The sequence below is a fragment of the Numenius arquata genome, chromosome 4 (assembly GCF_964106895.1).
Source record: "Numenius arquata chromosome 4, bNumArq3.hap1.1, whole genome shotgun sequence".
NCBI lineage: Eukaryota > Metazoa > Chordata > Aves > Charadriiformes > Scolopacidae > Numenius > Numenius arquata.
In genome coordinates, this window is record NC_133579.1 from 35,735,643 (window position 1) to 35,758,766 (window position 23,124).

Here is a 23,124-nt window from a genome sequence, read left to right on the forward strand (position 1 = left end):
GTAGCAAACATTTTTTTTATTAATATGTTTATGTTGAAAGTGTCTTTATTTGAGGAGGTTGCCTAGTGCTGGCAAAACGTGGAATGGGCTGAGCCCCTGCTTGCCCAGCTGCAGGGCTGTGCCGAAGGGTGGGCGCCGAGGTCCTCGGTGCCTCAGTGGGGGCCCTATTTTACAGGGTGGGCTTTGGGTCAAGGGTGCATAGTGCAGAGGCAGAGCGTGTCAGGAATTTAGACGGGAGGAAGCACAGTGGGTACAGAGTCCTAAAAATAAAGTAGATTCAAAAACACAGACTTAATGAGTGAGATAGAAACTGTCGGCTATTTCAGGGATTTTCTGTCAGGCTGATGAACGCTGTGCAATTCTCATTGTGACGTAAAAACAGGCAGCAGTCTGTGGATTACTGGGGTGAGACCCAACCTGTACCAGTTTGCAGGTCTCTGTAAGACATGTATGTGCATATGTACTTATATATGTCTACATATATGTACATAGAGACATACACACACATACAAAATACCTTGTTCAAAAGGTCATATGCAAGCCGGTATAGCTTAAAGGTAGTAACAACATGACTGCCAGAGGCATCAGTTGGTCTATTTGCTTGCTATAGGTATGTATTGTTGATATACAAATTTTCTCTTTAGTTAAACAGCAAGCATGAATTGCAGGCAGTAGAAGAGATATCGTACATAAAGGAAGCCATGGCTAGCAAGCTTAGCTGCCGAGAACTACTGGAAAATAGTTTTGTGTGTGGAATATGGTATGATGTGATGTGTTGCTGAAGGGTCTGGTTGAGGACTGTTATATCGGAAACCTGACTGATTTTTCATCTGTTCTGGTGCAGACACGGTGAATTGAAATACTGAATATTTCATATTCGGTAATACGCAAATAATTTTTGAAAGTTTGATCAGAATTGTGGCATATTCAGAAACATATAAATGAAGTAATTTCATCACAAAGTTATAGCAGCTGGCTATAGCAGACAAAGTGGAGGCCTGCTACATAGGCCATGATTAAAATTCTGAACCAAAAACTCAAGGGGATAGTGTGTGGTGGAATGAATCTTAGTCATCCTATACTGTAGGTACTTGCCACCACTTTTTTTTTTTTTTGTGTCATTTTTCAAATTTATTTATGTTTGTGTGTCTGAAAGGACCAAAGTTAACATATGAGTCTGATGATACCAGAGAAACACCTACTTTTCACTGATAGTATGTCTAAATGTATGTGTCTATGTTTTTCTTTAAGATGGAGATAAGAGTCTTCACATAAAACACAGCTAAAACTTTCAGTTTTCTTTTTCTCAGAAGTGTGACTTTCTTGTGATTCATATCAGTAAGGTTTTACAGTAGAAACTAAGCCTTTTATTCTTTGAATTGCCATGAAAATAATGCCATCGTATTTGGGGATTTTAGATGCCACCATGCCCAGACTTTCATAATGAAGATTATGACTGAGTCAACTATCTCTAGTTTTCTGGATTTCTTTGGAACAAGTTGCCTGACTACTTGCATTTTTCCCTTTCTGAGATGCTTTTGATTATGATGGTAACTTTATAGTCTTTCATATTATATGACCCTGAATTATTTATGAGGTAGAAATTGGCTTGTGCGTCATGGTATGAGGATATGTCCAAATGTATTACATCCTATTACTGCTGGAAGAGCAACAGAATTTTTTGTCATGTTACCTGGCCAATTTGTAGTTCTATATCACTGCACGTTTGCCATATTATACTTACTTTACTAGCTCTACAGGTACCTTACATGCCCTAGTGGTTTCCTAGGCTTTGTTTTGGGAATGACGGGTTCTGTCTCTTGCAGAATGATGGCTCTAAGTTTATCTCCTTTATGTTGCCTTGTATTATGAGTAGCTTTAATAAAGCTTACATTGGCCCATTTTTCTCCCTGCTGGTGCTTTGGTATCATTTGCAGTGGAGACTTCTAAGTTGCACAAATGCTAGCCTCACATGTTTGCTCTTGCCTTATCTGTTATGTTTTTTTTGGCGGGCCTGTTCTGTTCCTTGCACTTTTCAAATCTCCTTTAGTCTAAAGTAATTTTTTTCATTCATCAGGTTTTCTCTGTCATTTTAAATTATTTTAACCTCAAGCAGTCCAACACTGGCCTATACAAATTAGCACATTGGTGATGTGAAGGAATTTCTTCTCAAAAGCAATGCATTTTTCACTGACTGGACAAAACAGATGCATTTTGGAATAACCTTTCGAACGACTAATGCACAATCTGCACTTGAGAATCTTGGGGTTTTTTTTTCCTTAACTATCTTCCAAACTAAGCTTTCTCCATCCTCTTACCCTAATGAACAATTTGAAAGGTTTAGGTTGTTCCTTCCTTGGTGAAGAAATCAAGTCCTATATTTTCCAGGGAGCTTGGTGCTCATGCATCACCATGAGAATATTCTATAGCACTGCGTTCATTTCAGAAGAGATCTGATTATTTTTCCCTTGCCTCATGATATTTTGATTCTCTATCAGTGACATAAATCACTGAATGATCATATCTGTATAAATGCCAAGGATGCTGACTGAAGACAGAAATGACCGTCAGATGGCAGCAGCAGAATTTAGCACAAATAATTTCCTCTCATTTTGTAAACCCCAACAAAACCAAAACCCCCCAGTTTCTTACTGCTTAGTTCTGAGTCTCTTAAAATAAGAGTTGCATATTTTGCTGTTACATTCCTAATTACATTCATGATATCTTTGTCTGGAGTTTCAAACCATTAGTAGAATTTGACAGTGTAATCATCAGCTACATAACATAAATTTGTATGATCAACATGTTCAGTAGCTTATCTCAAAGATAAACTGGAGTGATTCTGTCACTAATTTGACTATATCCAAGGATGCACTTTCATATGGTAAATATGACCCAGTTTTCTTGAATCATGAATAATGTATTGCATTAATCACTCTTGCCATTCCCTTCTTCCAAGCTCTGAAATCTTGCAGAAGGAATTGGACTATCCAGCTTTATTGATAATGGCAAGCTCCTCATACTATCATAACGTAAGAATGGTTCTACTGGCTAGACCAAAAGTCTACCCTAGCCATGTATCTCGCCTCTGATGATGACCACTCTAAGCACCTTTACGCCTAAGAAACTTATTTAACATAAGTCCATATGTTTAATATTTACATATGTTACTGGCGTTAACACATGGTATCTAGAATGGAGGGAGCATCACTGAGTATTTACCCTGTCTAGGTATTTGTCCCATTCTTTCTGTAATGATAAGTTTGCAAAAGTGTAATTTTTTTCCTTGCTGTGAATGATACTTTCCCAGAGGACTGGTTTAAGCGGCCATAAACACAGCCAGGACTCTTGTTTGCCAGTCTTTCTCCAAGTGTAACGCGTTTGGCCCTTTGCCATGATGATCTGGCAATTTGGATTTGCAAGTGGACCAGAGGCAGAAAGACATATAACTTGGAAGATACAGATGCCACTGCCTAAAACCAGGGGATGGCTTCATTTTAGTGGCATTTGGCGGTTTCACTACACTCCCCCAAACCTCTCCTCGTCCTCTCATCTCCAAACCTTCCACCACTGCAGTAAAACCTGCCTAAACTTATAGAGATACAACAAAATATCCTTAAGTGACTGGTCAACTGCAGTTGAAGGCTTATTTCGTCAGTGCTTTTTTTTTTTTTTCCTTCTTCTCACTTCATAAATCAATATAACCGGGAAAAGATTTCAGGTTACCTGGGAGGCTGAGGCTAAAGAGAAAATACTTAGAAATGCCACAACAAATCAGAATTTTACGCTAAAACTCTTTGAAAAGAAAGGCTAGCTGATCAGCATTATTGAGGGGCAGAAAATATATGTGTGTTTTTTGAGAATGACTCAACTGTGAATCCTGTATCTCAGCGAAGGAAGAGATCAGTTTGGAGCTGAGGGAACAGCGAAAGTAGGAAGGTGCAAGTAAACGCCAAAGTATCATGTAAGTGAAGTGGGGCTGACAGAGGGACCGCGCCAGGCAGTAGAAATCACATTACAAAGCAGAAAAAAAGGGATTGTTGTGTCGGGTGAAAGTGAATAAGCCCTATAGCCAAGGGAAGGGGCAGGAGACGCGGTGATCCAAGGCGAGGAGGGCGGACACCGGCGGGGGCAGGGGAGGCCGGCCCGGCGGGGAGAGGCGCCCAGGCCCCCGGGCCAGGCGGGGAAGCTCCTCGCCGGCTCCGAGGATCGCATCGCGGCCCGGCCCGCCTTCCCCTCCCCGCCGGGCGAGAGCGGCCGGGGCGCTGCGGCCGCCCTCGGCCGGCCTCCTCCCGCCGGCGGAGTCCCCTCCTCCCCGCTGCCTTCCCGGCGGCCGCCGAGCCACCGGCGGCGGGGGCGGTGGTGGCGGCGGGCGGCCGAGCTGCTCGGGGCTGGCCGGCGCTGCCCATGGGGGAGTGCGGGGTTCCCCCCCAGGTCCAGCTCTTCCTCCGCGCCTGCGAGCAAGGCGACTGCGAAACCGCCCGGCGTCTCTTGGGGCTGCCCGGCAGCGGAGACCCGGCGGCCCCTTCCTCCTGCGGTACCGAGGAGGCGGCGGTGCCGGAGCCCCGCGGCGAAGCCTCCGCCCCGCCGGCCCCCGCTGTGCCCGTGGACTGCACCGACGAGGCCGGCAACACCGGGCTGCAGTTCGCCGCGGCGGGGGGACACGAGCAGCTGGTGCGGTTCCTGCTGCGGAAGGGGGCCTCGGTACAGAGCAGGAACCATTACGGATGGAGTCCCCTCATGCAGGCGGCCAGGTAAGGGCAGGGCGGGGGCGATCGGGGTCTCTGGCCGCCATCTCGCCTCGCCGCGGGGCATCGGCCTAGTCAGCGGCAGGGCGCGCCAGCGGCAGCCCCGGGGCGGGGAAGGGAGGGCCGCCGACAGTCTCTGCGGCCCTCCCTTCCCCGCCCCGGGGCTCCCGCCGGCGCTCGGCCCCTTCGCCCTCCAAGTGCCGCTCCCCAGGCCGGGGGAGGGCGCCCGAGAGCGCCGGGGGGCGGGTTGCAGGCGAGTCAGCGTGCGTGAGAGCGCGTGGGGTGGCGCCATGTTGTAGGCCGCGGTGGGTCGTGGCTTGGTGCGGTTATCCCGGTGGGGATTCACCTGTTGCTTTCCGGGGGGGTGGGTGAGCAGGGGCTGACGGGTTTAAATTTGGGTAAGTGTGACACTGGGGAGATTGGTTTTTACCTTTCCGCCTTAAGGATGCAGTGATTGAAGCTGTACACGTTATTTCTTGGGTAAAAATCAGTGCAGAATCGCAGTTGGAGGTAACCTGAACCATGAAAACCCTGCTCCCGTCTTTCCCTCTGTGGCAATAAGATACGTGCACACCCTTACTTCATTTTGTGTCTTTTTTAAAATTTTTTTTTGATGTGTATCTGTATTATCTACCTGTTGAAAATTCGCCTCTGACATAAAACATACTGAAGCGAGTAGAAATAATTTCCTTTTGCTTGGCTTTTCCATATTTTCCCAAGCGGCTTGCTGGAGGATGTGGAAAGCCATTGCTGAGGTTTTTAATGACAAAACTGGATTGCTTTCTGCATCGGTGACGCTGTGCTTCGTGTAACCCGGTGCTGGGTTGTGGGAGGTTCCTGTGTTGCTAATGCTCGCGTTTGCGCTTATCTTTACATATACAAGTACCCTGTGGGTTTACAGACACGTTGGAGGGGAGTCTTTTTCTGTAATAATAGAATGTTTAATTGAGAGGATAAATGTTTTTTGGGTTCAGTTTTTTTTTTGTTTCATGACAGATTAAAATACTTGGAAGAAAAGAGTCTGTTTCAAAGTCAACATTGCTCTTTTCAATTAAAGCCCGTAGAAAGTTCCTAAAGAATGAGTCACACAGCTGGTTTCCCAATAAGAACAAGGAAGACAAGGTTCAACAATTCTGTTATTTTTGAAGGTTAAAAAAAGGAAAAAAGTTGCAGGAACATTCTTAGATATTTTTTTCCCTTAATGAAAACCGTACGCTTATTCTCTAAAAACAATAAACTCAAATCACTATGACTCTCTCACTGTTTTAAAGAAATGACTTGCAGCCATTTGAAAAGTACTGTAGGAATCATTGAAACCTGCCGAAAAAACTCAAAGTGGAAGAGCATGTTCTTCTTCCTTTTCAATGGATAACCAAAAAGGAAACATAGTGTTTGTACAAACGCAGGTTTCCAATGATGTACATGTTTAATTTTCTGGCTGTGGTTAGTCCTGTTGAAATTGGACAGGAGATAGCATATATGCATAAAATTAATCATGTGTACAGTGGTTGCAGGCTCTACTGAGGTGACGCAGTGAAGGCTATGAGGATAGACCTGGGGACTAGACAGGCCCTGGAGGCTTCCTTCTGCAACTATGTACTTGCTGAAAGGAAACTAGGCAGTTTTGGTCTCCGGTCTGCTGTTAGTGGTTAGTAGCATTCTTCGGGATTTCCTCGATTAATATTTGCTTTGCTGCAGTGTACGAAGGCTGCTTGCAGGATCAAAGCTTGATTGTGTTAAACACTGCTCAAGCATATAGAAATGCATGATATCTACAAGAAGAGCACAAAGTACACATCTTGTCAGTGTTTTATATTTATTAAAATGTGGCATTCCTGAGCTGAGAAACGGTAAAGGGCTTCCGTTTTCTCATGGTTTACTAGCTGTTTGGGTGTATGATATGCATGATTGTCTCTTTTGCTTACTGACAAACTACCAGAACCTCTGATAGTCAGGTTGTGTTAAAGCTGGATTACTGGTGTCAAGAGTTAGATATTCCACACAAGAAGGGTTTAATGCTTTAATACAAAGTTTCCTTATTGGAAGATATTTGGTGTTACACAGGAATTTGATTTAGCCTAGTGATACAGTAGTCTCCTGAAATCATAACACGATCCTAAGATAGGAACTGCAGCCTACAGTTGAACCACAAGACAAACAGCATGCCCATCACCATCCCTGTGTGTTCAATATTATGATGCTGGGCGTTCCCAATTGCCGGGAAGCAACGTGTCACTGGAAGCCAGCTCAAGGCCCTCTCTCTCTTCCAAATTTGTTTTGTTAGTTGCTCAGTTTTGGTGCTCTCTGTTGGGCTGAACTGTGTAGACATTTCCCCCATGCTGGTCTGTCCGACTCAGGAAGATAGTATTTTCTATTGATTGTTTTGAGAAAGGTCATTCCCACAGCCAGTTGTCCCATGCTGCTGATAGACCTGTTCCTCTGAAACAAAAGCCACCCCCTTTGTGTTGAGAGACATTCAGCTTTTTTTACAACAGCTGTGGCCACTCGCTATGTTCTTCCCTGAGCTTCATTGGCATGTGTCTGTTTTCTCTGAGCCTTCTTCCATTGTGGAGGTTTGTTGATGGTTCACAACTGGAAAGCAAGGGATGATGCAAATACAGGCTGGCTATCCAGTTGATTAAGTGATTTGTGGATTTTTTTTAATTTAGCATTGACTTTTTGAAGTTTTTACTCATTCAGCTCAGAGGGTACTTAATTAAGATCTCTACAAACAAACTGGCTTTGATTCCTGAATGTGATGCAGGCCTGGAAATAAAGAGGATGAAAGCGACTCTGTGGTTTATGGAAGTTACATGTTGATCTCATACAGTTGAAAATGGGGCTAGCGTGTTGCTGCCTTGACCAGAACATCCTCTTAAATAGGTGCCTGGTTTATGAGCATGGTCACTGGTATATGTGGAATGGTTTAATTTACAGTCCTCAACTGTTGATTGCTTGCTGCAGTAAAGTTACCACGGTCACATTCAGTGGTGTGTGCATGGTGCTACGTAGTGTATTAGTCAATAGGCCAACTTGGTAAAAAAAATTTTCTGTGTTCAGCATACATCAGTTTTCTTTGAGAAGCCTCTGCCATCCAAGGTGTTAGTTCTCCTCCTTATCTCTTTCTCTCTAGGTTTGGACATCTAAGTGTGGCTCATATCTTGCTGGAGAACGGTGCTGACCTCAACGCACAGAATAAGTTAGGAGCCAGTGTCCTTACAATGGCCTCAAGAGGCGGCCATGTCAGCATGGTGAAATTGTTGCTGGAATCTGGAGCTTTTGTAGACAATTATGACCATTTTAGCACAAATGTACTTAACAGCAGCAGAGACGACCTTCCTGATATCACTCCATTAATGGCAGCTGCTCAGCATGGACACGAGGCAGTGGTACATCTGTTACTAGACTGGGGAGCTGATTGTAATTACACTGTGAAGACTATGGGCTGGAGTCCTTTAATGCTGGCAGCTGTTAGTGGAAAGGTAAGCTTGGCACAGCAGCTCATGGAGAAAGGTGCTAATCCTGATCATCTGAACGTACTACATAAAACACCTTTTGAAATCTCTGTTGGCTTCAAACACAAAGATATGAAGGACTACCTGGAATCTCTCACGACAATCAGACCCCAGGCAGGTATGGAGCATTAGTTTTTTGTTTCACTTGAAGTTTTGATTGCATGTTTAGAAATTGAAGGGTTATCTTGCATGTACACAATGTTCTTTATAATTTGTAACGAGACTCTCTTGAAAATGTTGGAGTAGGTACAGCTACCTTGGCTGAGGCAGGAATGCCCAACTTCAGCAGATTTCCTCCACTTTAGCGTGAGGAGATTCCTGTCCTGCAATAAGAATAATGTGAAATATTTTAATATATTTTAATGTTTTAATTGGTTTTTTGTGTTTAAAACACGATAGGGGTGCTCATTTAGGAAGAAAATTACAAAGGCCTACTTGAAATGGCGCTAAAGAAGGCACATCAGAAATGGAACAGGGTATCAAAGAAAGGATGTTGCAGACTCAAAAGAAAACCTAAAAGATACAAAATCAAGAAAACCTGTCTTGTAAGGAGAGACTGAAGAAGTTATCTGTCTGGTTTCATGAGGAGGTGGTTAAGAAGTGTGATTAATAAAGGAAGTCCAATACTGGATGACCTTTTTATATGGCAGCCAAAGAAAAAACCTGTGAGTTTAAAGTTGAATCTAATGGTTGAATCAAGATTAAATGCCTTTCTAAACCTCACCATTGGATCGTCTTCAGTGGGTGTCGCATGCAAGGCCTGTGATACGCAGAAAACTAGATGAGGTTAACCTAACAGTTTCTTCTAGCACTCTCTGAATATATGAAACCTTCTCAGGGGCCTTTGATAGTGGACTGTGTATTCTAAGAAAACCAACTATTAATGTGGATGAATAACAAGTCAACATGTCCCCTACTTTTCTGTTCCTTGCAGGAGAGGGGAATACTTATTTAACTTCAGGACTTCATAAAATTTGTAAGCAACCTCCTCGCTTCAGATGTGAATATGCCTCTGTGTGAGTGCACACACATGCAGATAGGCACACATGCTGTGTCTTGTATGTACAAAACTAGATTAAAATAACATTATTTCAACGCAAATCTCAAGTAAAATGAAGTTAAGAAATGCTGGTTTTATGGTTTTTAATTTTTCCCTGTAATGCATTCATTATGAGCAGTGAATGAGACAAGAGAATTGATAAAGAAATATTTTGTCACCGTGTAATTAAATAATGTGTGATGGTCATGTAGCTTTAGCCGTGAGTGTAGAAGGATGTAAGAAATCCAAGATTTTATAGAGAGAGGTAGTATCTTAACTAGGTGATCTGAAGGCTTAGGAAGGTGTGAGCAAACTTAGACTACAAAATTTCTCCTTCAGTCTTAACCAGTATATCCAGTACTACACACTCAACCAAAAGGACAGAATAGTATATTTGGTGTCTTAACCAGTAATTTCCCAAGTTTGCTTCTAAATACTAAGCAAATTTGTATTCTGTTGTCAGTTTTTACGTGTAATTTCCTAGGATTTTTATTTTTATTGAAGATAACGGTTAAACCCACTTGCTGTTACCTGCCAGTTTGAAATATTAATGAATCTAGTTTTAAAAAATTGTTCATTTACTGCAGATACCTCTCCCGCATATTTTTCCAAATTGGCTTTTCTTTTTAGCTGGTTCTATAAAGTAAAGTTATTGATGTCTTATGTTAGTTTTGTTAATGAATTGTGAATTTGCTTCTTTTTCCTTCTCCAGAAGTTTGTTTATGCTAACAGAAATGCATTAAATCTGTTCCTGAAATCAGACAGTTTGGTTTGGACATTTGAATGTCCATAAGTCATTTCAGAGACCGAGAGCTTATTCTGTATGGGCTGTTTGGGGACACTTTTCAAGGTATTGTGCTTTATGATGCAGACCAGTGCTGGGAGGTGCTTAACAAGAGGGTTTGGAAGAGCTGCATCTGGATTTTTCTGCTTTGGAGTACTTGCTATGAAGTCTAAGGATGTGGCTAGCCCTAGAAAGAACCTTTTCCAGGTGCTACCACTCATCCGCCCATGGTTGCAGAGTGGACTATCCTACCCTACTAGTATAGGACAGGATAGTCCACTCTAAGCTCTCTGCCACTTGTGATACCCAAATAGCCTTAATTAAATCTTACCTAATTATGTCTGTATTACATTGCTGTGTGGATATGTCTGCAATCCCCCAATTGATAATTTTTGTTTAAATTTGGTGTCATTCCTGCAGGTCAAGCTTCCTTTGTACTTTAGGAACCAAGGACAAAAAACCAGACATTTCTTTCTACTTTGGAGTAGTTGTTAACTTAGTCCGATATTGACTCATAGGTTAAGTTGGAGCTAGGGCGTTCACACAGCCATACTACCAGACAGAACCGGCTTACTGTAGACATTTGCTCATGACCAGTCTCTGAGGAATAGACATCAGTTGGTTACAGAACACAAAGAAATACAGACATTTGGGGGATTCACTAGTGTGGCGCTTTACACCTTGCCCATGTGTTGGCACATACAGAACATATGTTGGCCTGATGAGTCTTGAAAGACTTCTGTAGCCATATGACTTAAAAGTATTTAAGAAGTCTGTTTCAGTTAGTAGAGCGGACTTGTGTTAAAGCAGGTGAGTGTTCCTGTCACCTCTGCTGAGGGGGAGTTTCCATCAGTAGAAGGGTAGTAACTAGTTGGGGCAGAGAGAGAGGGGTAAAAATGTTGAGCCTCCACACAAATCTCTGCATTGCTTTTTGGCCATGGCTTCAGTCTCCTCCTAGCACTGGAGTCTTGTGTATCCTGGGAAGAAAAAAAGATGAAGAAAAGAAGGCAGTAGAATCATAGCGTGGTTTGGGTTGGAAGGGACCTTAAAGATCCTTGAGTTTCAACCCCCCCTACCCTGGGCAGGGACACCACCCGCTAGACTAGGTTGCTCAAATCCCATCTAGCCTGGTCTTGAACACTTTCAGGGATGGGGCATCCACAACTTCCTTGGGCAACCTGTTCCAGTGCCTCACCACCCTCAAAGGAAAGAATTTCTTCCTAATATCTTATCTAAATCTACCCTCTTTCAGTTTAAACCCATTACCCCTCATCCTATCGCTCCACTGCCTGATACATTTCTCCTGTAGACCCCCTTTGTGTACTGGAAGGCTGTTCTAAGGTCTCCCTGGAGCCTTCTGTTCTCCAGGCTGAGCAATCCCAACTGTCTCAGCCTGTCCTCATAGCATAAGTGCTGCAGCCCTCTGATCATCTTCATGGCCCTCTGCTGGACCCGTTCCAACAGGTTTGTGTCCTTCCTGTAGAAAAGGAACTTGTCTTCGATCCGTTGCCATAGATAGGGTGAATTGCCTCCCAAAAGAAAGCAACTCTCTTCTCAGGGCTGTTTTCAGTAACAAATTCAGAACAATCTGAAATGGCTTGGGTGTTGCCTGTATTCTGTCCTTGTCCTTGCTTCAGCTTACTCGCATGGTAGTTCTTCCTTCTGGCATCTTCATGTGGTCTCCTGCTCCCTGAGGCTGCCTCTGTTCCAAGCTTTTCACATGCCAAGTACAGAGTCTGGTCCTTTTCTAAACTAGTCTTTTGAATTTCCAATGGTGAGATCATACAGAATTGCTTCTGTAAGATCAGTTTCTGAACCAGGAGAAGATAGAGGACCCACAGCTCTTTTACCCAGTCTTAAAATAAGAGTTTCTCATGTTCTTTGGGTCTTCCTAGCAATTGCTTTTGTTCAGCATTTTTAAATTGCTTCCTTTGGAGTCAAGCTATGGACATTAACCTTTTCTCTGTTATCATGAAAATGGCAGAATCGGGCTCAAGAAATCTCTCAACGACCCCTTGTTTTCCTTAAAATCCTTTTACCTCATCGGTTCTGTAGTGTCAGTAATGCTTTGGAAGATGGAGGAGGATATATTTTTCTGGCTTGAGTAGAAGATGCAAAATATGTCACTATTTTTCCTCATGTTACATAGTGTCAGCAGTTTCAAAGCACTTTGAAGGCGTGTCGAAGGAAAGATCCTTCACTCAAAATACTAAAATTCGTAATAATTACAGTTCTTACTATGAGGATGATGATCTAGGAGCTGAAGGATATCTGTTAATGCACAAATTGCAAGCTGTGTAGTTAAATCATCCATGTTATTTTTGTGACCTTCACAAATTAACCTGGCAATACTGAAGAGGAAATAAAAATGGGACATCTTGTAAAACTCATTTTGAGTCACCTTTCAAAATAATCCTGTACTATTTGAGTGTTTGCTGTTGTACAGAGGATTACACCAGACCCCAGAATGGTACTGTGGTTCTTTAATTGATATTTTAGTCTTCCAGGCAGGAAAGACAGAAGTTTTCAAATACAATTTCCTGATATGATACAGAATGGAAGTTGAAAGGCAAAAGCCGGTACTGGTGCTTTATTATAGTTTGTAGCTTTAACTCTGCACAGAGAACCATACAGGTGAGTTATTCCTCCCAAAAGGAATAAAAAGGTTATCAGTGCTTTGTTTGTTCATATTAAATGTGTGTCTAAACATATGTTTTATAGTACCTTTATGTACATTTTTAATAGCTTTTGCTACAAAAATTTTACTAGACATTTTTTCTTTTTTAGTGATCGGTAATAGAAATATTTATATTTCTCCCAGATACAGAAAAGATGCAGCCTGATGTCTTTCATGCTTTGAAATTGGGTAAGTACTGTTAGGACTCTTCCACCATGTCTGGTTCTTGTAACTTCAGAGCATGTTTGTTTGTTAACATGGGAAGCTGACACATGTTCTATTTTTACACACGACTATGATTTTTTCCTTATTTTTCTTTTCATTGTAATAATACATTTATTTCTGTAGTTTATATTTATTTCTCTTAATTTCCAATATAAGAAAATCTTTTTGAACTCCTGTTTGTGCCCTTCATGCCAAAGTGGTGTGATTTAGTAGTTCCAGTGATTCCAAGGCCATGCTACATTTACTATGATTTTTTTTTTCCTTCTTGGTAAACTGGAAGTATGAAAATAAAAGTGGTAATTAGTGCCAAAAATATGCTGGCCTCTACTCCGTATTAGCATTGTAATTGCTCTTTAAAGATGCTTCAAGAAAAGAGTAAATGTCTCAGATCTTGCATGTTCTTTCATGAGCAAGAGTGACTTTCATGAGCACACAACTGCTAAAACTTTTCCATGGCAAACAGAGCCAATGCCATCTTGTTGATCTAAATTTCATCCAGGCTCTGATGGGTTGCACCTGCAGTGGATGGCAGGATGCTTTCTGGTTACCTATTTTCCTGGATCTTCTAGCATAGGAAAAAGTGCGGAAAAGATTAATTTGGCTTGAGGCTTGCTATCTGATGGCTTTGGCACGGAAAACAAGACTAATCACTTTCTGCTGAGGTTCCTGATAATGTTGCTGGTCAGAAAACTCTGCACTGTTTGCTATCTCTTTGACAGGTTAGAGAGATTCAGTACTTGAACTGTATCTTATTACTGCTCATATAATTGGTATTTTTCCATTTAAATATGTTTTCAGCTATATGATAGTATCTTTAGCCTATTTCCAGCAGTCCTAGCTATATAGACAATCAGGAAAAAATAGTCACTCAGTAGTAAAGTTCCTGATAGATCTTTTTCTTTTTTTTTTTTTCAAATATTGAAAGATGTCATCCTCATGTAAGATTAAATCTTATGTCCATTGAAGTCATGAGAGGTGTCCCATGAAACCTAAGAGGTTTGTTTCTTCTCCAGTCAACCTGCCCTTGCTTGGGACTAAGTGTTTTTTGTGGAGGAAAATACCATTTTTTCCCAATATCAGTCCAAATGGATTTCAGCAATGCATCTTTAAATTGACAATTATCTTCTGAGTCTTACTGCATTCCTATTGAAAAGTTAGAGGTGTGTTTTAAATGGTCAAGCCTGGCCTTAGTGTTCAGATTTAGAATGAGAATAGTGTTGATAACACACTGATATTCTAGTTGTTTCTAAGCAGTCAAGGACTTTTCAGCTTCTCTTACTGCCCTACCCAAGAAGCTGGAAGGGGACATAGCTGGGACAGCTGACCCCAACTGACCAAAGGGATATTCCATACCGTGTGACATCAGGCTCAGTATATAAAGCTGGGGGAAGAGGAAGGAAGGGGGGGACGTTTGGAGTTATGGTGTTTGTCTTCCCAAGTAACAGTTACATGTGATGGAGCCCTGGAAATGGCTGAACGCCTGCCAGCTGATGGGAAGCAGTGAATGAATTCCTTGTTTTTCTTTGCTTGTGTGCACAGCTTTTGCTTTACTTACTAAACTGTCTTTATCTCAACCTACAAGTTTTCTCACTTTTCTGATTCTCTCCCCCATCCCACTGTGGGGGGAGTGAGCGAGCGGTTCTGTGGTGCTTAGTTGCTGGCTGGGGTTAAACCATGACAGCCACCAAGGCCTCTTCCTAGTGAGGCCTCAGGTCTGTTAGATTTTAGGGAGTTCAGCTGCCCTTCTTCTACCTCTGTGACTTTTAGTTTGAGATTTATAAACATTAGTGCTGGGTCAGAATGAGTCTTGGGGCCGGGGGGGGCAAATGAATACCAGTCAGCATATTCCTTTTGGTTTTTTCTGAAATGCTTTGCTGTGGGTGGCAGCACTGTAAAAAAAACAACTCAGTAGTTCAAGAAGTGTGCAGGCCAGAGTTCAAAGTCAGTTCTGGAGTCTCTGTAGGTTCCAGGGTTTCTGTTTAACAAAGTCTGTGATGCGGGTCTGTGTTAAAAAAAAGCCACCTGCTGTCTTTTGCTTAATTGGGACATAAAAGAAGTAGTTCTGTGCTTTTGTATCTTTCCTGTTCCAAGATATTAGCTGAGTTGCGCGGGTGTGTGTTAGTTTCAGTGAGCGCATTCAAGTGCCTGCAGGGGGTGTCTGGGATTCTGACTGACTTTCCAAGGAAAATGTTCATGCTTGTGATTGAGTTGAAGGCAGCTCATGTCATGAAACAGTTTACCATCTGAAGTTTTTTTTAAAGGTGAGAATTTCCCTATTTGCATGGGAGTTGGTGATTTACTTCTTGCCTCTGTTCCTACAGTGTTAAATATTCGTTCACAGAGATCTCTGTTTTTTCTTTCCTCTCAGCTTCTTCCCTGCTTTTGCCTGCCATATGTCATCAAAAAAGTAAGGGAGCTAGGTGAGCTTAAGTCCTCTGTTTAAGATGACCCTGACTACCTCACACATTTTTAAACAGTACTTGTTCCTACCTTTATTGAGATTTGGAAAAAAGCAACAATCTGGTTAAAATATGTTCCGTAGCATATTTTATACTGCTTTTCGTAATCTAGACAAGAACTCAGTGGCTACCAGCCTCTTTATATGGAAACTTGAACATTAGGTTCACTTTTAAAGAACTAGAAGGATGACAGGAACAATTACTCTTGAGCAAGGAGAAGGGAAGGTTTGCTTTGGAGATTTAGTTTAAATATTGGAGGCAGAGTTAAAAAAAACCTTCTGAATATAAGAAAGTTGAGCACTGGAATAGATTAATTCCTTGGGAGGTTGTAGAATTGTATCAGTAGAAGTTTTTAGAATCCATGAACCACCTTTTTAAGAGGAGCTTATGAGTCAGTGCAACATAGGGTATTGTTCTATTTGCTTAAGGCAAGGATAGCCACCACAACCTTTCAGAGTGCCTTTGTACCCAATCTCTAATTCTAAAATTTTTACTCTCTGTGATTTCAGCCTATGGAAATGCAACAGGGATCTTCACCCTGCTGAAGGGCATATCATGGTGTCTCAGCATCACCAGTTTTCCTTGCACGATATCATTTTATGACAATTCAATAGAAATATTCCCTACTTGTGTCTTCACATGTGGGATGCACTGCAGTTTCTACAGCCTTTATAGCTTAAGCGTTACTTTCAGAAAATAGTACTTGTAGTGGCATTGTACTGTAAGTGTACAGGTAGGGAAAAATAAGGGAAAACGATGCCTCTTGCTTGTGCCACAATTTTGTGTAGTCTGGGAAGATGCACTGATCAACTAAAAGACCAAAGATGAGTACAGATATTTAGCATTAGTGTTGCAGTTGCTCTAGTATTTTTACTCTTTTAATTCCACTAAATGTAGACCAATGTCAGCAAATGAAAATACATACTAATTCAGCAGCTAAGCACTTTTCTGTTGCTCGTATGGATTATGTTTTATTACTATTTTACAGGAAACTTTCAGCTGGTTAAAGAGATTGTTGATGAAGACCCATGTCAGGTCAATATTACCAATGTTGATGGTGCATCTCCATTAATGATTGCGGCTGTAACTGGACAGTTGCCCCTCGTTCAGCTCCTTGTTGAGAAAAATGCTGATATGGACAAACAGGATAATGTTCATGGCTGGACAGCACTAATGCAGGCCACGTACCACGGGTAAGATACATGCTCTCTTTGTGTCTAGCCGTAAAAAAAGTTTCATTCTTCTTACGACAATCCCAATAGAAAAAAATATTTTTGATACTGACTCTGGAAGCAGAGGGGTCTTACAAAAAATTGAGAGATTTGTGGCCTCATTTTTTCAGGACTCTTGCACTTCACTCAGTTTTTCAGGGCAGATCAGAATGCTATTTGGATTGCAGAATGAGTGGCACGTTTGGGAACTTGAATCTTGCTCAATAAGTGCTGGAAACATGGTGCTACAGGCAGACACTAGGAGATTTAGTGCAGATTCCAACTTCCATCCTTGGATGTTTTTTAGTATTTTGTAAGATAGTATCACCCCTGCCAGGGCTGTAGGCCTACATCAAGTTGTGAAACTTCAAGGCAATCACCCTTCCATGTGCCTTATTTTCTGGTCTTAAGCTCATTCTCATGTTCCCTTATTCAACCTTTAGTTTTCATTGAGTTCTCTGAAATGATGATCAGAGGGATGGAGCACCTCCCCTATGAAGACAGGCTGAGAGAGCTGGGGTTGTTCAACCTGGAGAAGAGAAGGCTCTGGGGAGACCTCATAGCAGCCTTCCAATATCTGAAGGGAGCCTACAGGAGAGCTGGTGAGGGACTCTTTGTCAGGAAATGTAGTGACAGGACAAGGGGTAATGGTTTTAAATTGGAAGAGGGGAGATTTAGATTAGATATTAGGAGGAAATTCTTTACTGTGAGGGTAGTGAAGCACTGGAACAGGTTGCCCAGGGAAGTTGTGGCTGCCCCATCCCTGGGAGTGTTTAAGGCCAGGCTGGATGGGGCTTTGAGCAACCTGCTCTAGTGGAGGTGTCCCTGCCCATGGCAGGGGGGTTGGAACTCAATGATCTTTAAGGTCCCTTCCAACTCTAACCATTCTATGATTCTATGAAATGTGCCCACTGGAGAACTGATTGTCCTTTTCTCTCAAGCTACATTATAAATGCAGGTAGGCCTTTAAGAGTCAGACCCCAGAAATTTGCCTGGTGCTTCCCATGTGATCTCTGTCATACACTTGGCATTGTCAGAATATAGGATGTTCAATTTAGCAAGGTGAACTTTTCTATATTTTTGTAGACAAGGCCCTCGTGAAGGTGAAGATTCACTTTACTGTCTGGTAATGCTGACATTAATTGTACAGATGCAGATATTCTGCTCCGGATTTTATTTTTAGTCAGCAGATCTCATTGGACTATGAAAGTGCAACAAAGGGGAAAAACAGGATGTCAAGTTGTCATTGACTTATGAAAAATTTCTGAAGTAGTTCCTGGGACCTACATAAGATGGTCCAGATGTAGGTACTTTGCTTGGTGGAGTACCATGGGATAAAGCCCTGGAGGGAAGAAGGGCCCAAGAAAGCTGATTAATATTCAAGGATCACCTCCTCCAAGCTCAGGAGGAATGAATCCTAACAAAGAGGAAGTCAGGCAAAAATGCCAGGAAGCATGCATGGATGAACAAGTATGAACAAGGACCTGCTGGAAAAACTCAAACGGAAAAAGGAAGCCTACAGAGGATGGAAGCAAGGACAGGTAGCCTGGAAGGAATACAGAGAAATTGTCCAAGCAGCCAGGGATTAGGTTAGAAAAGCTAAAGCCCAGGTAGAGTTAAATCTGGCCAGAGATGTCAAGAAAAGCTTCTACAGGTACCTCAGTGGTAAAAGGAAGACTAGAGAAAATGTGGTCCTCTCCGGAAGGAAACGTGAGACCTGGTCACTGGGGATATGGAGAGGGCTGAGGCTGACTATGTTACGAAAATTCCCTTCCCTATTATATCAGTCAGTCTTTATAGTATGGAAGTGTATTAACAAAGTTAATGTTTGAGGCAGTGGAATTTTACCGGAGACTTTGGTATTGGTCATGCTTAAGTAAAAAAAATCTGAAGGACACCATCTCAGTGGAAGGACCAGAAGGACATCCCATCCCTGGAAGTAAGGACTTGGCTTCTTGGAAGCTTAGAACTATCCATGAAGGATAAAAGATACCCCTGGTCAACCAAGATAACAGCAGCATCGTAGCCCCTCTAACACATCTTTGAAACCCTGTCTCTGTTGGTTGGCATCATTGGCAACAATAGCAAGAGCAACTCCAGGATGAATAGACAAGCAGCAAGAATGTTGCAGAAATACAGTTGCTTTGCAAAGTTTTATTATGATTAGTAATCGATAGTGTGGGTGTTAGTGAAGTCGTGTTGTACCTAAACACTTTAAGAGTACAAGAACCCTGTATAAAACCACATTCAACATACCCCAATTTGGCTGGGACACCTCATGTGCATGAATAAATATTTACCCTTTTAATTCTATATTTTGCATCCTAGCTTTTCTCCTTGGTTGGCATGAGCCAGTTAAAAATTTCTGAACAACTGGAAATCATTAGCCTCCTCAGAGCCTCAGTTTACCCCTTTTCGCGAGCAACAGTGGTGTGGAGGGTGTCCGGTTTGAAGGAGGGAGCAGAAAAGGTCTGTGTGAGCCAGTGACACTAAAGGATTGTGTATCTGTGTGCCCTCAAGGTGCAGGACTGGAAAGCAGGATGGGGTAATGACACAGTTTTAAGGAAGAGAAGAAAAGCAATGGGAAGTATATACAGAAACTGTAGTGGGGATAAGCAGAATTTTTGTTAGAAGAGAGGAGGAACATTGCTTCTCCATTTTAGCTTGATTTTATCTGGAATGAGTTCAGAAGTGAAAACTTCATCTGTACGATAAGAACGCTCTGAAGTGGAGTGGTTGAGATCTGTATGTCAACTTCGCTATTAGAGTTTGAAGTCAGCTATTGCTATTTAAAATTTTTGCTCTGTGTCACTTATGCGTGTCAGAGATTGTTTTTATACAAGGTCAATCTCTGCTCAATACGAGTTTTGAATTAAATATATTTTTCCTAGCTTTGTTGTCTGTTTGCTTATTTTGTAGGCTGAATTACAGTATTGTTTTTAACTCACAAGGCAAATCCTGCTTATTTATTCAGGTGTATGGGAGGGGAGAGGGACTAATGGGAATGGAATGGTGAGTTCCTTTTATGCAACTGGATTTTATGAGCTATTGTTGAAAGGTGTTTGTGCTGGTAATCATTTAATGCTGATTGGTTTCGCATTTTAAACAGCTCAAGAAAGTGATAATGTGCCTTCTCAATTATGTAATTTATATCTCTAATTAAGTGAAGTACTGTTTGAGTTTATAAATTATCTTCAGTCAATTTGGCTTTTTATATGCAATTTCTTACCTATTCTGAATATGAAGTTGTGTTGAAGTATTAGTGATGGTGTATGATGACTACAGGACTGACCTTTGCCTTTCCATCTGCTTTTTTGCCCTAGGCATTAATAGTGTTCCATTGGGAACGTGTTTGCCACAAGTTCCAGAGTCAGTTCTAAAGGGTCATCTTAAGAAACTGACTATTTAGATTAGGTTTTTTAGACTGACTTTCTGCATGTTGATTAGTGTAATTCATAGTGAGTAAACAGTGACTGACAAAGGAATCATGGGAGCTTCTGAATAGCTTATGGACAAATTTTAGACTTGGTTAACTTGGTTAGCTATAGAAAAGATAAAACTGATCTTTAAATGAGGAGCAGTGATGCAAAAGGATGAAAATGGAGTATTAGGGTTTTCTCTCTCTTTTTTTTTCTTTTCTTTTTTTTTTTTTTTAACATGAGCAATGCCTTTTTTTCATCCCTCAAAGAAACAAAGACGTTGTAAAGTATTTGTTAAATCAAGGAGCTGACGTCAATCTTCGTGCAAAAAATGGGTACACAGCTTTTGACCTGATAATGCTGCTGAATGATCCAGGTATGTTATTTCAAAGACCATTGCAGAAATGTACAACATAAACAGTTTAACATCCCTTCCAAACTAGAAAATACATTAAAGTTGCTAGGAATTATCCTCTGAGGTCCATGCTGGACTGGATCAAGAAAGAATGCTTCCTGAAAATGGTGGGTTTTGAGTTAATTGCTTAGATGAGCGTATACATTTATGGGGTAACAGATTTTCCTGTTTGCACATTTCTCTTGCCTTTGTTTTTGAAGATGCTTCAAAATGTGTTGTGTCACCAGAGTCAGTTCAGTAGCATTTGACTGTGGTGGCCCAGGTATTCTGTAGTGTCATTAGCACAGAGCCATCAACTGCAGCTAGAAATTTCCACTCAGTAAACAGCAGTAAAAGGACAGGACAAAGAGAGTGCAGTCAGAACAAAACTAGTGAATTCCTGGCTGAACCTCTCACTGGGTCTTGTAAAGGCTGAGAATAAATCACACTTCAGGGCTGAGGTTGTTTTTATGGGAGTGCTTTAGAAAAAGGCAGCGTGTTTTGGGGAGGCTTCAATGAAACACATTTAGTTCTTGTTGCAGTTTGTTTAGTCTATGTGATTTGTTATTATTAACCTTGCCTGGTACCTGAATTGCTTTATCTGAAGCCAAAAGCCACTGCTGATGATGGAATTAATGTTTGTTTTCTCTGTATTTACTCACTATGTTGTTTTTGGTCACTAGTGGATACCTTTCCTTTGTCAAAAGTAGATCAGTAATAGTTTTTATAAAATAAATTTTTAGACAATTTTAGAAAATAAATACAGAGAATCTTTTTTTCTTATAACTAACTTCTTGTAGGACAGAGTAGTTTGTCTTGTTACCTGTTCAGCGAGAGGAGTATATAGGTCAGTTCTGTCTGCCCTTCTCAAAGTCTTTACCAACTTCTGAATAAATAACAGTTTCATAGAATGGTTTTTTTTTTTTGCTTTCCTGTACTCCTCATACTTAGTCTTTTTTCCTTCCTCTTCCTTTCTTTTTTTCTTACTTCTTTGGTCCTTTTTTCTTACCGTGTCTTTTCAGTCCCTTCATTGTCTAGGCTGAACATCTCCTTTCTCTTTGGGATTTTATTTCAAGCTTCTTTCCTGCAACCTACGCTTGAAGAAAGAATATTCATTTTTCTCTACTTTCTTCTGTGTCAGGTGAGAAAAGGGAGCATTGCAATATCGTTCTTAACTTCTACAAAGTACGAGATGAGGCAGTTCACTTGTTCACACTTGACTGATTCTGACTGAATAGCATGCTTAATTATATTGATAAATACTGTTAGAGAGGTGATAGTAAGACTGCAGGACACTGTGGGGAGAAGGGGTGGGAAACGTAGGGCAATAAAGGAGGTTTTGGGGATTCTTCTGCTTTGTGTTTTAGAGGTAGATCAATTACTACTAATACAGGATTTATAGGGAAAGTGTCAGCATATCAGTCATAATTTGGGAAAGCAAAACAGACTAAACATTATCTTAATTTGGTTTTTTTTAGACACAGAGCTTGTACGGTTACTGGCATCGGCATGCATGCAAGTAGACAAAGACAAGAATAAACTGAACAACAGATCATCTTTGCCTTGTTCCAGAAGTAGGCAATCCTTAAATGTCCCAATGTTGCCAGATGACAAGGGAGGTCTAAAGGTAAATATATTCACTCTTAATAAATAACTAGTTTATTGTTTCCTTTAATGAATGAAGCAGAGAAAGTCATTGCTAAGAAGTACTTTGGATCTAATATGTAACTGGTTTTTTTGGGGGGGGCAGAGGGATAGTTCTGAATTCTTTGTTGACTGTGCTTTTTTTTTTTATGAAATGTAGTGTGTGTTCAGCTTTCTTTTTGTCAGATGGCAAAGCAAAGGGAAGACTTTTTAAGGAAGAGTTTGTATTGAAGCATTTCAGTGCCTAGACACAGATCTCATAATTAAGTAGGGGAAGATATCATATTCATCAGTTTGGAACTGAATTTTGATTATGATCTTAATTTAAAATGTCTTTAAAATCCAAATACACTCCAGTTTTAGTAGACTGTTCTTATACTCATGGCTATTATTTTTTCTTTGAAATTGGATTGGAATTGTTATGAGGATTTGTTTTTTTCAATGATGCTCTTTCAAGTTAAGCTTTTTGACCAGTACATTTTCAGACTTTTCCTCTTTGGAGTAAGGGTGATTATATATTTGCCTTTTGCCTGATTTCTGTAACTTCTTCCATCCTCTTAACTTATCTTGAAAATAGTATTTGTTCAGAGGTCGTGTTGTCTATAATTACTCTGGGGTAATTTTAATCAGTCTTGTCTGGTTTTAATTCATGTAAGCTTTAAATATTCTTCATCTGTTAAGCAAATATACACATACTCCTACCTTCCTCCTGAATGGTATTCATACAAAAATATCTGATTATGAGTAGGCTGCTTTTGAAGTTTACAAAAAACAAACTCTTTTCTGTGTCTGCTGTTTGATCACTTTTGTCATTAACTAGTTGGGTTTTTTTGTTGTTGTTGTTGTTGTTGTTTGTTTTGTGTTTCTTTTATTTGTAATTTATACATAATACAGGCCCATGTTCCTTTACCTACCGGTTATGTAGTAGATAACCATGATCTCAGTCTTTACCCCTTTCACACCAGAACTGTTAACTACTTTGCTAACTAACTCTGCTAACTCACCATTT

At 41.1% G+C, this 23,124-nt stretch overlaps 1 protein-coding gene across 1 annotated transcript in view; it reads left to right on the forward strand.

The window, feature by feature from the left end:
* The first annotated feature begins 4,407 nt into the window (after nucleotides 1-4,407).
* The window catches only part of ANKS6 (ankyrin repeat and sterile alpha motif domain containing 6), a 41,955-nt gene continuing 23,238 nt past the window's right edge, over nucleotides 4,408-23,124 (forward strand). Inside the window, exons 1-6 of the mRNA XM_074146618.1 lie at nucleotides 4,408-4,754; nucleotides 7,882-8,381; nucleotides 12,908-12,952; nucleotides 16,436-16,640; nucleotides 20,347-20,453; nucleotides 21,950-22,098. Coding sequence (XP_074002719.1) covers nucleotides 4,408-4,754; nucleotides 7,882-8,381; nucleotides 12,908-12,952; nucleotides 16,436-16,640; nucleotides 20,347-20,453; nucleotides 21,950-22,098 — 1,353 coding nt within the window. The remainder of the gene's footprint in view (nucleotides 4,755-7,881; nucleotides 8,382-12,907; nucleotides 12,953-16,435; nucleotides 16,641-20,346; nucleotides 20,454-21,949; nucleotides 22,099-23,124) is intronic.